The 15027-nt window shown below is 44.0% G+C and overlaps 1 protein-coding gene across 2 annotated transcripts in view; it reads left to right on the top strand.

The window, feature by feature from the left end:
* LOC117509819 (intracellular hyaluronan-binding protein 4-like) overlaps window positions 1–15027 on the top strand; it is a 47926-nt gene that overhangs the window by 19948 nt on the left and 12951 nt on the right. The window contains exons 4-7 of one of the 2 annotated variants that reach the window (XM_034169474.1): window positions 2572–2688; window positions 2774–2845; window positions 2940–3023; window positions 5470–5644. In XM_034169474.1, coding sequence (XP_034025365.1) covers window positions 2572–2688; window positions 2774–2845; window positions 2940–3023; window positions 5470–5644 — 448 coding nt within the window. Of the gene's footprint in view, window positions 1–2541; window positions 2689–2773; window positions 2846–2939; window positions 3024–5469; window positions 5645–15027 lie in introns of both variants that reach the window. The other variant, XM_034169473.1, reaches the window with a different exon arrangement.

Below are 15027 nucleotides of genomic sequence, written 5' to 3'. Positions count from 1 at the left end.
AACCACCCCAGTGCACGCTGAAGATCCTGATTTGACGAAGCCAACAGAACCACATCATCCGCAAACAGCAGAGACGCGATTCTGTGGTCGCTCACTCCGGTGAACGACCCTCTCATTCACCGGAGTGAACTCCAACACATGGCGACTGAGCTGGGGAGCAATAAGCAATGCGACCCCCAGCTCTCCGCCTCCCCCCGTGGGCAATGCCAGAAAAGTGGAGCGTACAGCCCCTCTCCAGGAGTTGGGTACCAGAGCCCAAGCTGTGCGTGGAGGTGAGCCCGACTATCTCTAGTCGGTATTTCTCAACCTCCCACACAAGCTCAGGCTCCTTCCCCCCCAGCAAGGTGACATTCCACGTCCCAACAGCCAGGGGCTGTGAGCGCAGGCCGGGCCACCCGCCCTCAACCGCCACCCAATCCTCTGCACCTGACCCCCATGGCCCCCCTCTGCAGGTGGTGAACCCACAGGAGGGCAGGCCCACATCGCTGTTTCGGGCTGAGCCCAGCCGGGCCCCATGGCTTAAGCCCGACCACCAGGCGCTAGCGTGCGAACCCCAACCCCAGGCCTGGCTCCAGGGTGGGGCCCCGGCTCCGCCATACCGGGCGACGTCTCGGTCCTTGACTTCTTTTTTTTTTTTTTTTTTTACTGATTATGGCAGCTTCTGAACTGCCCTTAGTCTGACCCGTCACCTAGGACCTGTTTGCCTTGAAAAACCCTACAAGGGGCACAAAGCCCCCGACAACATAGCTCCTAGGATCATCCGGGTACGCAAACTCCCCCACCACGATAAGGTGGCAGCTAGAGGGGGGTACTTGCAATACCCCATAATGATAACATAGTTTTTTTTTTAATTTGCCAACTTGTTAAAAAAAAAAAAAAAGTATTCACACCCTTTGCTCAGTACTTTGTAGATGCACCTTTGATAGCAGTTACAGACTCAGGTCTTCTTGGATATACCACAAGCTTAACGCACCTATCTTTGGGCACTTTTGCCCATTCCTCTTTGCCGCATCTCTCAAGCTCCATCAGGTTGGATAGGGAGTGTTGGTGCACAGCTATTTTCAGATCTCTCAAGAGATGTTCAATCTGAGGTCTGGGCCACCCAAGGACATTCAGTTGTCCTGAAGCCACTCCTTTATCTTGGCTGCGCTTAAGCTCATTGTCCTTCTGAAAGATGAACTGTCACCCCAGTAACAGTCTGAGGTCAAGAGCGCTCTGGAGTAGGTTTTCATTCCGGATGTCTCTGTACATTGCTGCATTCATCTTTCCCTCAATCCTGACTACTCTCCCAGTTCCTGCTGCTGAAAAATATCCTGACAGCATGATGCTGCCACCACCATGCTTCACTGTATGGATGGTATTGGCTAGGTGATGAGCAGTGCCTGGTTTACTGGCATTCATGCCAAAGTTCAGTTTTTCTCATTAGACCAGAGAATTTTTTATTGTGGTTTGAGTCCTTCAGGTGCCTTTTGGCAAACTCCAGGTGGGCTGCCATGCTCCTTTTACTAAGGAGTGGCTTTCTTCTGGCCACCATACAGGCCTGATTGGTGGATTGTTGCAGAGATGGTTGTCCTTCTGGGAGATTCTCGTCTTTCCAGAGGAATGCTGGAGCTCTGATGGTGACCATTGGGTTCTTGGTCACCTCCCTGACTAAAGCCCTTCTCCCCAGTCTTAGACAGGCGGCGAGCTCAAGAAAGAGTCCTGGTGGATTCGAACATATGGTTGGCGTCCACTGTGCTCATTGGAACCTTCAAAGCAGCTGAAATGTTTCTGTATCCTTCCCTATATTTGTGCCTCAAGACAATCCTGTCTCAGAGGTATCAGACAATTCCTTTGACTTCATGCTTGGTTTGTGCTCTGACTGCACTGTCAACTGTGGGACCTTATATGTAGACAGGTGTGCCTTTCCACATCGTCCAATCAGCTGTATTTGCCCCAGGTGGACTCAACTAAGCTGTAGAAACATCTCAAGGATCAGTGGAAACAGCGTGCACCTGAGCTCAATTTTGAGCTTCACGGCAAAGGCTGCGAATAATTATGTACATGTGGGTTTTTAGTTGTTTGTTATACATAAATTTGCCAAAAAACCTCATTTTTTTGCACATTGTCATTATGGGATATTTTGAATTTATTCCATTTTGGAATAAGGCTGTAACACAATGTGGAGAAAGGGAAGCACTGTTAATACTTTGTGGATGTGCTGTATGTAAACCCTCTATCTGCTGGTTAACAAGTTTAAACAATTGATGGAATGCACTTAGTTTATAATGGTGTATAAAAGTACTGTAATTCTATTTTGCAGTATCAAATTCAAGAGCCAAAGAATGAACAGTGATGCTTCCTGTTTTTAGATGAAGCTTGTGGATTTAGTAGGACAAACTGTATATCAACTGTGCTACATTTTATGGAATAAACAAAGAAATGCATCTGGCCTTTATCACCCCTCTAATTGTCCTACTGTTTTTCTTGGCCATTCTAAAATGAATACAAATCACTGATCATGTGGTGCAGGAAAAAGTAGTTGATTTGCTTTGTCTCCAGGACTTGGTTTAATGCCACCTATGACACCAGAAGTAGAGGGGGCACCAGAGCTGGGAGAGGACAAAGAGGTGGAGGAGCAGGATACAACAGGAATTCTGAAAACTTGAATCTGAGGGGAAAGAGGGAATATGATAGACACAGTGGAACGTAACTTATTCTCCTTTAATTTCAATTAAACACATTTTGGACGGCTTGTGCTCTTTTGTTCTTCACAATGGCTATCTCACTGCAGTGGTGTTTCTCCAGAGGAGAAGAGAGGAGGAAGAGGACCCTGGAACTGGGGCTCTGTTGAGGACACTGCAGGGTTTGTAATCTCAGATTGGCAGCATATAAATATCTTGTGCATGTTGGCACAGTGAGGACTTGTGCATTATTTGTGTTCCATGGGTTTCGTGAAGGGAGTTGATGGAGGTGCCTGAGGTGACATCCAATGCCCCATACAAACCTGAAGAATCCCAATCACCAGTAGATGCTCAGATCCAGTAAGTGATGAACATGGGTTGTTTTTGTTTTTTTGATAACATGAATTTAGTAAAGTGTCTGGAATGTCCCCAACTTTAACAAGTCTACAAATCATGCATTTTGTGATAAACGTGGATAAGATATTTTCAGTTTTATGGAAGAAATGGTAAGTTTTGAAATGTGTGTACGTACGTGTATAAACCTGCTCCATAATGAATTTATGTACAGACTAATATTTGAGTTCAACATGGAAAAATGCTATTTCTAGGCCTGTAAATGTCAGCATTGCTTGTGTGCACTACAATATGTTGCCATGGATTTACGGTTTAACCTTCAGGTGACAAAGTGGGTAACTTGACCCCAGGCAATTATTTGTGATGTTTTGGTATTTTTAATCAGAAAAACCTGTCCTACAGTTTCATTCATATTTGTGTGTGCATGCAGGAATTGTACTGGTGCAGCTAAGAATGTTGGAAAGCTGCATGGGGTCATTTGACCTTGGAAAGATGTTTTGTATTACAGGCTCTGATTTTAAGATAAAAGCAGTTATGGCATTTTAGACTTGTCATAGATACAGGAGACAGTATGGATGTGATACACACCAATAGAACATTAAGTGTAAAATATAAATATAAATGACTCAGTCATTTTAATTGCTAAAATAGTGTATCTGGAAAGTATTCACAGCGCTGCACTTCTTCCACATTTTATTCCAAAATGGATCAATTCATTTTTCCCTCAAAATTGTACACAATACTCTGACGAAGTTTTTTTTTGGCAAATTTATTACAAATAAAACTAAAATCACATGTACATATTGTTCACAGGCTTTGCATGAAGCTCAAATTGAGCTCAGGTGCATCCTGTTTTCACTACTTATCCTTGACATTTCTACAACTTAATTGGAGCTCACTTGGGGTAAATACAGCTGATTGGACATGACTTGGAAAGACACACACCTGTCTACATATAAGGTCCCACAGCTGACAGTGAATGTCAGAGCACAAACCAAGCATGAAGTCAAAGGAATTCTCTGTAGACCTCGGAGACAGGATTGTCTCGAGGCACAAATCTGGGGATGGGTACAGAAACATTTCTGCTGATTTGAAGGTCCCAATGAACACAGTGGATCCCTAAATGGAAGAGGTTCAGATCCACCAGGACTCTTCCTAGAGCTGGCCACATGTCTAAATTAAGCGATCAGGGGAGAAGGGCCTTAGTTAGGGAGGTGACAAAGAACCCGATAGTCAGAGCTCCAGCAGTCCTCTATGGAGAGAATCTTCCTGAAGGACATCTCTGCAGCAATCCACTAGTCAGGCCTGTATGGTAGTGGCCAAACAGAAGCCACTCCTTAGCAAAAGCAAACAAAAGTCTCTGGTCTGAGACAAAACTGAACTCTCTGGTACCAGAGTGGTGAATACCAGATGTCATATTTGGTGAAAAATGGTAAATGGACTGCATTTATATAGCACTTTTCCATCTGCATCAGACGCTCAAAGCGCTTTACAATTATGCCTCACATTCACCCCGATGTCAAGGTGCTGCCATACAAGGCGCTCACTACACACTGGGAGCAATAGGGGATTAAAGGTCTTGCCCAAGGGCCCTTAGTGATTTTCCAGTCAAGTGGGGATTGAACCCATGATCTTCTAGACTCAAGCCCAACACCTTAACCACTAGACCATCACCTCCCCTTAACCACTAGACCAACACCTCTGAAAACCAGGCACCATCCCTGCAGTGAAGCATGGTGGTGGCAGCATCATGCTGTGGGGATGTTCTTCAGCAGCAGGAACTGGGAGAGTAGTCAGGATTGAGGGAAAGATGAATGCCGCAATGTACAGAGATGTCCTGGATGAAAACCTGCTCCAGAGCACTCTTGACCTCAGACTGTTTTTCAGCAGGATAGTGACCCTAAGCACACAGCAAAGACATCAAAGGAGTGGCTTCATGACAACTGTGAATGTCCTTGAGTGGCCCAGCCAGAGTCCAGACCTGAATCCAATTGAACATCTCTGGAGAGATCTGAAAATGGCTGTGCACAGATGCTCTCATCCAACCTGATAGAGCTTGAGGTGCTGCAACGAGAAATGATAGAAAAGATAGGCGTGCCAAGCTTGTGGAATCATATTCAAGAAGACTTGAGGCTGTAATTGCTGTCAAAGCTGCATCAACAAAGTATTGAGCAAATGCTGGTGACACTGATTTTAGTTTTAATAAATTTGCTGAGATTTCAAAACATTTTTCATGTTGTCATTATGGAGTGTTGTGAGTAGAACTTTGAGGGGAAAAAATTTTATTTACTCCATTTTAGAGTATGGCTGTAACATAAAATGTGGAAGCTGTGAATACTTTCCAGATGCAGTCAGTTTGTTTCTTGAGGGGGTCATTGTCACAATGAATTCTCTTTTAAGAGACAGCAATGTCATTAGAACTAAGTCAAAGCTTTGTCCTGTGCCATTTGAGATCTCCAGAAGAGACTGATACAGAGATGCTTGTGCATGTTGCCATGGAAATGACCCTAGATGAGTGGAAAGCACTGCAGGAGTCAAGCCGCCCCAAGGCTGAGTTTAATCTTCGCAAAGCAGAGAGCAAGATTCCCTCAAAGGCCAGGGTCATCCACCAGTCAAAGCGCAAAGAGGTGAGGTTGTGAAGTCAAAGGGCAATCATTAGTGCTCTTGCTTCATATAGTAGTTAGGATAACCAGGTAGTCCAGTTTAATGTGTGGATCCAATTTAACTTCCAAGCAAACACACTTGTCCTGGTTAAGGTTTTCCTTGTTGCTTGCAGAAGGACTTGCCAGTTACACGTGTATCAAAAAAATAAATTTGTGAAAGTTCCAAAGTCCCAATTTTTTTTTTCTTTTAAGGTATTTAGAGTGAAAATTTTACAGATTTTAGTTTTAATACATAAACTAGAATGTTGAATGAGTTCGTTTTGGCAAGATGCATTACTTGGTATGTATGTTTACAGTTTTTGTCATCATTGCATTTTTCACAATTAACTCTCTCTGCAGCGCACAGTTTATGTTGCAGACTCTTGCAACTTCACCTTTCAGCACACAAGGGTCAAGGTCACAGGAGGTTCAAACACTAAATTCAACAAAACAACTTTCCTGGTTGCAGTTTTTTAAATTTTGCCTCCAAATTTGACAGGAACATAATGATTGGCCTTGCCTGTAAGCCATGGGATAAGCAGTCAACCTTGACATCCAGGGTTTCACTTGAGATCAGTGGTGGCCTAAATTAGGTCAAATTTCAGTTTTGAGTCAAACATGTCATGTAATACACCAAAATAAAGGGCTTGAGAGGATCTCAAATAAGTCAAAAGATTTAGGGTTATTTCTTGACGTCAAGATGAAAAAACTTACAAAATTTAACATTTTTAAGGTATGAAAAAACATGTAAATCATCATTGCAGACTCTTGTATGTTCACATATAGCAGGCCTATGGAGATGCCTTTCAGCCATTGGTGGGCATATTTCTGCTAATTAGCGAAGCTAACTTTCTTATTAGTGGATTAGCTTTTCAGCTAACCTCAAATCATCAGCAGACAAGTTAGCTTCCACTAAACTTAGTTTTGCTTTCTTTTAGTCCGCTAAAATTTTTTTGCTGGCATAGTAAAGCCAAACAGTCAAACATTTGTAAAACCTAAAATCACACGTTATTTCCTGTCTGTTTTGCAGCTGTGAGGAGCTGGGCTCAACCCAACCCCAGCAGAAGGAGCCTGGCTGCAAAAAGAAGACTCATTTATATTCAGCAGTGCCCCAGATGTGGCAAAAGGCATAAAAGCAAAGCAGGTTTGACTTATGGTTTGATTTAAAAACCAAACTACTTTAGCCGTTTTTTTAACATCAACTGTCATTTTTACAAATTGAAAATATCATAAATCTTTTAGTTTTAAATTAAGTCACTAATTCTGAAGGTTTGAGTATTAAAACCCTCCCCCTCTAGCTGCCACCTTATCGTGGTGGGGGTTGTTTGCGTACCCAGATGATCCTAGGAGCTATGTTGTCGGGGGCTTTGTGCCCCTTGTAGGGATTCCCAAGGCAAACGGGTCTTAGGTGATGGTCAGACTAAGGGCAGTTCAGAAGCTCCCATGATCAGTAAAAAATCAAGGACCGAGACGACGCCCGGTATGGTGGAGCCGGGGCCCCACCCTGGAGCCAGGCCTGGGTTTGGGGCTAGCGCATGAGCACCTGGTGGTTGGGCCTTAGCCCATGGGTCCCGGCCAGGCTCAGCCTGAAAGAGCGATGTTGGCCCCCCCTCCTGCAGGTTCACCACCTGCAGAGGGGGCCATGGGGGGTCAGGTGCAGAGAGGATTGGGTGGCGGTCGAGGGCGGGTGGCCCGGCAGCCCCGCGGCCCGGTCCGCGCTCACAGCCCCTGGCTGTTGGGACATGGAATGTCACCTCGCTGGGGGGGAAGGAGACAGCTTGGGCTCTGGTACCCAACTCCTGGAGAGGGGCTGGACGCTCCACCTTTCTGGCATTGCCCATGGGGAGAGGCGGAGAGCTGGGTTCGCATTGCTTATTGCTCCCCAGATCAGTCGCCATGTGTTGGAGTTCACTCCGGTGAACGAGAGGGTCGCGTCCCTACGCCTTCGGGTCAGGGACAGGTCTCTCACTGTTGTCTCAGACTACGGGCCAAGTGGCAGTGCAGAGTACCCGACCTTCTTGGAGTCCCTGGGAGGGGTACTAGATAGCGCTCCGACTGGGGACTCCGTTGTTCTCCTGGGGGATTTCAACGCCCACGTGGGCCGCGACAGTCAGACCTGGAGGGGGGTGATCAGGAAGCACGACCTCCCTGATCTGAACCTGAGTGGTGTTCAGTTGTTGGACTTCTGTGTTAGTCAGTTTGTCCATCACAAACACCATGTTCGAGCACAAGGGTGTCCATAAGTGCACGTGGCACTAGGACACCCTGAGCCAGAGGTCGATGATTGACTTTGTAGTCGTATCATCTGACCTTCTGCCACGTGTCTCGGACACTCAAGTGAAGAGAGGGGCTGAGCTGTCAACCGATCACCACCTGGTGGTGAGTTGGATCCGCTGGGAGGGGAGGAAGCTGGTCAGACCTGGCAGTCCCAAACGTATCGTGAGGGTCTGCTGGGAATGACTGGCGGAACCCTCTGTCAGCGAGGTCTTCAACTCCCACCTCCGGGAGAGCTTCTCCCAGATCCCGGGGGAGGTTGGAGACATGGAATCTGAGTGGACCATGTTCTCCACCTCCATTGTCGATGCGGCTGCTCGTAGCTGTGGTCACAAGGTCTCTGGTGCCTATCGCAGCGGCAATCCCTGAACCCGGTGGTGGACGCCGGAAGTAAGGGATGCCGTCAAGCTGAAGGAGTCCTACTTGTCTTTGTTGGTAGGTGGGCCCTTTGCTAAGGGCTATCCGGTCCCTGTACGACTGCAGCAGGAGCTTGGTTCGCATTGCCGGTAGTAAGTCAAACCTGTTTACAGTGCACGTTGGCCTCCTCCAGGGCTTCCCTTTGTCATCGGTTCTGTTCATTATCTTTATGGACAGAATTTCTATGTGCAGCCAGGGTGTAGAGGGGGTCTGGTTTTGGAACCACAGAATCTCGTCTCTGCTGTTTGCGGACGATGTGGTTCTCTTGGCTTCATCAAATCAGGACCTTCAGCATGCACTAGGGCGGTTTGCAGCAGAGTGTGAAGCATCCGGGATGAAAATCAGCACCTCCAAATCCGAGGCCATCATTCTTGACTGGAAAAAGGTGCTTTGCCCTCTTCAGGTCAGCGGAGTGTCCTTGTCTCAAGTGGAGTTTAAGTATCTCAGGGTCTTGTTCACGAGTGAGGGACAGATGGAGCGTGAGATCGACAGACGGATAGGTGCAGCGTCGGCAGTGATGCGGTCACTGTATCGGACCGTCGTAGTGAAGAGAGCTGAGTAGGGGGGCAAAGTTCTCGATTTACCGATTGGTCTACATTCTGATCCTCACCTATGGTCATGAGATTTGGCTCATGACCGGAAGAACGAGATCGCGAGTACAAGCGGCTGAGATGAGTTTCCTCCGCAGGGTGGCTGGGCGCTCCCTTAGATAGGGTGAGGAGCTCGGTCACTCGGGAGGAGCTCGGAGACGAGCCGCTGCTCCTCCACGTCGAAAGGAGCCAGTTGAGGTGGCTTCAGCATCTTTTCTGGATGCCCCTGGACACCTTGCTAGAGGGGTGTTCTGGGCACGTCCCATCAGGAGGAGGCCCCAGGGAAGACCCAGGACACGCTGGTGTGACTACGTCTCTCAGCTGGCTTGGGAACGCCTTGGGGTTCCCTCGGACGAGCTGGGGGAGGTGTGTGTGGATCGGGAGGTCTGGGCGTCTTCACTTGAGCTGCTGCCCTCGTGACCCGACTCCAGATAAAGCGGAAGAAAATGGATGGATGAGCATTAAAACTCAGATGCCGAAAGGCATTATGGGAAAATGAGCCTCCTCATCCATGGTTGGTTTATTTGTAAAAAAGTTACTGTAACGTCTGTTGGTTTTTACCAATGTATTTGTCTTATTTTTCATCTGTAAAAAAAAAAAAAGGCACTTGCAAAACAAGGCCGTATATAGGAATGTGAAAGGGGGGTTCAAATCTTTGAGCTGGGGGTCCAAGTTGGGGTCAAGGGGCAACACCCTCGTGGGGAGCTCGGGGGCAAAGCCCCCTGAAGCAGAAGCTTTTTGAGGATTTCAAGGGGTAAAAAGCTACATAAATTTTATTTGAAACCCAAAATGTATAATTTTAGGAAATACATTTTTATATACAAATAGTCCTTGCTTGGATTGGATCGGTTGCCATAAGAACCACCCAGGAAGAACCAAGATAACATTAATGCAAACTTTATACACAAACACCTTAATTACATAATATACATGTAAAATACATAAGCATTTTAAACAGGCACCTACAACAAATATCATATACATAATAATTGGGAGCGAATTTTCGCAGCACAAGTCCACCCAAGCAGAGCGACACACCAGGCGAAGGAATTTGTAGGCACTTCTATACAAAAGAACAAAATTAATTGGTACTGTAAAAGTACAAATATTAACTGGGATATTTCGCGTTTTGTTTCAAACATATTAATGGTATTAATATGTTTGTATTAATATTCACGTTTACATTATGAATATGTACGTTATGTATTAAAATAGTGGTATTTAATTTGGCGACCTTGTTTAACTCGCAAAATTCGCATAATAAATCCCTCTCGGGGGGGTGGTTCGGTTGAACCCCCACTATATACAGGTATGCAAAACTGAAAATTGATTCACCAAAAATCCGTTCGATAGACTTTGACCCAAATATGTGCAACACTGCCATCTACTGGATGGGAGTGTAAATGGCATCAAACTGTCACACGGCTGCCATTCGGTGCACTGAATAACAGAATTTTGTTTTGCAAATGCTTTTTTTTTTTTTTCAAATGAAAAGAAATGATTTACAAATTCACTTGTGAAAACCAACACGCGCATTACAGTAACTTGTGTATTGGTTTTTACAAATAAACAGCCAACAGTAAACAGGCTCATTTTCCTATGCCTTTTGGCATCTGAATTTTAATGCCCAAACCTTCAGAATTAGTGCATTAATTTAAAACAAATTAATATTTTCACTTTGTAAAAATGACTTAACGTTAATATCAATAAACCGTCTGCAATTTGATTTTTAAATCAAACCACAAGTCAAACCTGCTTTGCTTTTTATTCCTTTTGCCACACGTCTGGGGCGGTGTACGTTTAATGTAAATGACTCTTCCTACCAGCAGTGGGCAGGGCGCACAGACAGCTCTGACTCTGTTGGGTTTGTGATCGCCTTTGATTCTACTCAAACGTCGGCAGTGCTTAAACTCAAAACTGGTTTGTCAGTAGCTGATAGTGTAACGGAGTCAATACTAAAAGTTAGTGGTTAGCTGTAGCTTCTATTTTTTTTTTTCGGTTTAATTATGAAAGTTTTCATTTAGCGGATTAGCGGTTATCAAGGCTGACTTTTTGGTTAGCTGTGCCCACCACTGTTTTCAGCATACCAAATGGTCAAGGTCACACTAAAATCACCAAAACAACTTTCCTGGTCACACTTTTTGAAGTTTTGCCTCAGTCTTCACAGGATAGTAAGTCTGGCGCATAAGCCATTCCCTGGGATAAGCGATCAACCTTGACCTTCAGGGTTTACCTTGAGTTACCTAAGTGTCACATTTTATATTTCAGGAAAGCGTATCATGTAATACACCACATTAAAGGGCTTGATGAAAGGATCCATAATATATCAAACAATTTAAGCTATGACATCATTTGGTTATGTCATGACTTAGAATATTGAGATTTTTTTAAGTGTGAAAGCATGCAAATCATCATTGCGAACTGTTGTAAGTTCACATGTAGCAGTCCTATAGAGATACCTTTCAGCACAAAAGGGTCAAGGTCAGAGGAAGGTTGAACACTGAAATCACAAACAAAATTTCTGGTCATTGTTTGTTCTTTTTTGCCACCAAATTTGACATGAATTTAGTGAATGGCCTTGCCTATCAGTCCCTCTTCATGGTGGTCTTTCTTCTTGGTAGTCTCTCGTTCATTAACAAGATACCACTCACCCTCAGTGAGGTTTTTTAGTATTTATAATTGTCCTTCAGCTCCAAAAAATAGAAAATCCATGTCTCAAATATTAGAATATTCTATTTCAAGTCACTGTTTATGCAGTATGAAAACAGATGTCTGGTTGTTTGCATACAACCACAACCATGGGTAAGATTGCTGAAGTTGTCCAGAAGACAGACACCTTCCACAAGGGGACTTGGCACCAGCCCACAGTGCCAAATCTCCTCGTAACTGGTTTGCTGACAATGGTATGACTGTACTTGGCCCCATAGACAATACCTCATAGATTATCTGTGTGGTATTGTCAAGAGGAAGATCAAACACCAGAACCAACAATCTAGATGAGCTGAAGGCTATCAAATCAACCTGGGCTTTCAGAACACCTCACCAGTGGCAGACTCATTTCCACACGCTGCTGCACTGATGCAGGAATTCATTCAAAAGGAGCCACAACCAGAGTGCACAAATTTCAGAAGTTAGAAATTACTGTAATATAGATCCCTTTTTAAAATTGATATCATGACATATTTTGATATGCATTTTCTCTTTTGGAGCTGTAAGCTGTAATTAGAAAACTTAAAATAAAAATGTAACATTTTTTAGTTTATTGAAACTGGAATATGTAAACTTTTCACTCTGAAATACTTGACCAAAAGAAATCAAACTTTTTCATGATGTTCTAATCTTTGAGATGCACCTGTATGTCTCCTTAATAGGGTAGTGACCAAGCAATTAGTGCGCTTGTTTCCAGTGTGGAAGGTTCCAGGTTCAAACCCCTGCCCATTGTCCATGTAACGTGGAGTTGTCAGGAAGAGGATCTGGTGTAAAACTTGTGCCAATACAAATCCAATGATATAACTTAAATATGTATTTTCTTTCATACATAATTGTTTATGTTCACTATGCAACAAAGCCCAGTTCCCCAAATGTATTTGTGGTGTGGTCACTTAGTGAGATTGACACTGCAGTTGTTCAGAAGCTGGCTCAGGATGTAACTACTGTCAAAGCTAGTCCCTTTTTGTTTTTTTAGCATTTTATTACAAATATCTGTAATGTTATAGTTTGTGGTTAATTTTCTGAACAGATCCTTTAATGTTTGTGCATACTGGTATTTGCATTAACTGAAATTGTGTAACAACTCTGGATGCTGTCAGCATTTGTAGCAGGTATCTGTAGCTCCATGATGTTGGGTAATTAATCCATGATTACTGAGGAAATAAGCAAGTCATACATTTTAATGCCCACACCAAAGCAAAAGTTATGAGAACCTCAGCTCCCAAAAATGTATAAACACCTGAACAGAGGTTAGTCTGTTAACTGAGCTTGTTGTTGTTTGGGTTTCAGTTGTCCTGTCCAGGTCATATGCTCCTCCTTTAACCACATATGATCTGTTGACACATAGCCTGTGTGTGTATAGCATGTAATCTGATATTTCTAGGGGTGCACAAGAAATCTTTTTCTCTGTACTTGCTTAAAACCTTAAAGGATTTGCTGTTATGCCTTGTATGTTTAACAGTTATACACCAAATTTACCTGTTATTCTTGTCGATACCAATTCAGCCCAACCTGTTTGGACTTGATCAACCCAACCTTGGTCCTCCACTTTAAAATAACTTGTCCCCCATTGAACTTGCTAGCAGTCAGACCTTGACCAACAGGAACTGGGCACAATACTCTGGTAAATGTCTGAACACCAGAGCATGCTGTGGTCAATCAATTTTATTTATATAGCGCCAAATAACAACAAACAGTTGCCCCAAGGCGCTTTATATTGTAAGGCAAGGCCATACAATAATTATGGAAAAACCCCAACGGTCAAAACGACCCCCTGTGAGCAAGCACTTGGCGACAGTGGGAAGGAAAAACTCCCTTTTAACAGGAAGAAACCTCCAGCAGAACCAGGCTCAGGGAGGGGCAGTCTTCTGCTGGGACTGGTTGGGGCTGAGGGAGAGAACCAGGAAAAAGACATGCTGCGGAGGGGAGCAGAGATCAGTCACTAATGATTAAATGCAGAGTGGTGCATACAGAGCAAAAAGAGAAAGAAACACTCAGTGCATCATGGGAACCCCCCAGCAGTCTAAGTCTATAGCAGCATAACTAAGGGATGGTTCAGGGTCACCTGATCCAGCCCTAACTATAAGCTTTAGCAAAAATGAAAGTTTTAAGCCTAATCTTAAAAGTAGAGGGTGTGGTCTACAGGAAATGGTGACTAGCTATGCAAAAGTTATCACTCCTTAAGCAATCACTAAAATTTGATTTTAAATAGGGTATTTGATAGCACTTTTGTTTTTGTTCCCGTTTTTCATGAGCTGAACTCAAACATCTAAAACACTTCCTATATACTCAAAAGACAGATTTTTCTCAAATATTGTTCAGATCTTAGTGAGCACTTCTCCTTTGCTGAAATAATCTGTCCAACCTCACAGGTGTGGCATATCAAGATGCTGATTAGACAGCATGATTATTGCACAAGTGTGCCTTAGGCTGGCCACAATAAAAGGCCACTCTGAAATGTGCAATTTGGCTTTATTGGGGGGGGTTTAGTGGGGGTCGGAAAACCAGTGAGTATCTGTGTGGGCTCAGACTATCTTGGATGTGAACATGCTGGATGTGGAGGTCCTGCTCTGGTGTGGTCAGTGGTTGTGAGGCCAGTTGGGTGTACTGCCAGATTCTCTGAAACACCTTAGGAGACAGCTTATGGTAGAGAAATGAAAACTCAATTCACAGGCAACAGCTCTGGTGGGCATTCTTGCAGTCAGCATACCAATTGCACGCTCCCTCAAAACTTGCAACGTCTGTGGCATTGTGCTGTGATAAAACCGAACTGAGTGGCCTTTTTCGTGGCCTGCCTAAGGCACACCTGTGCAATAATCATGCTGTTTAATGAGCATCTTGATATGCCACACCTGTCTAGGTCGATGGATTATCTCAGCAAAGAAGTGCTCATTAACAGATTTGTCAACAATATTTGAGAGAAATGGGTCTTTTGTCTATATAGGAAATGCTGTAGATCTTTGAGTTCAGCTCTTGAAAAATGGGAGCAAAAACAAAGTTCATATTTTTCTTCAGTGTAGGTTGGAGAACAAATTCTTCAGTTAAGATTTAAGATTCAACAGAATTAGATTAATTTCAACCAGCAAACCGCTCCATAGCACATGCATATGGTATGACTAGGCTCTGTGGCCTGAAGAAATCTTCTTAATCCTTAGGACACAGAATAATCCTGCTTTAAAAACAGAGGGCATACCGGGTTTATCAAGTTCTAGCTGGATACTAGTTTATCTCTTATAAGTAAACAAATCTTAATCTGATCTTGTGTATGATCAAATTAAAGCTAGTGAAGTGACTAGAATTGAGATAATGCCATCAAATTGTCTTCTCCTGGTTTAAACTCTAGCAGCAGTCTTCTGAACCAATTGAAGTTAGATTTTT

The sequence above is a fragment of the Thalassophryne amazonica genome, chromosome 5 (assembly GCF_902500255.1).
Source record: "Thalassophryne amazonica chromosome 5, fThaAma1.1, whole genome shotgun sequence".
Classification (NCBI taxonomy): Eukaryota; Metazoa; Chordata; class Actinopteri; order Batrachoidiformes; family Batrachoididae; genus Thalassophryne; species Thalassophryne amazonica.
Note: the sequence above shows the minus strand (reverse complement) of the source record. Positions and strands in the feature narration are given on the sequence as shown.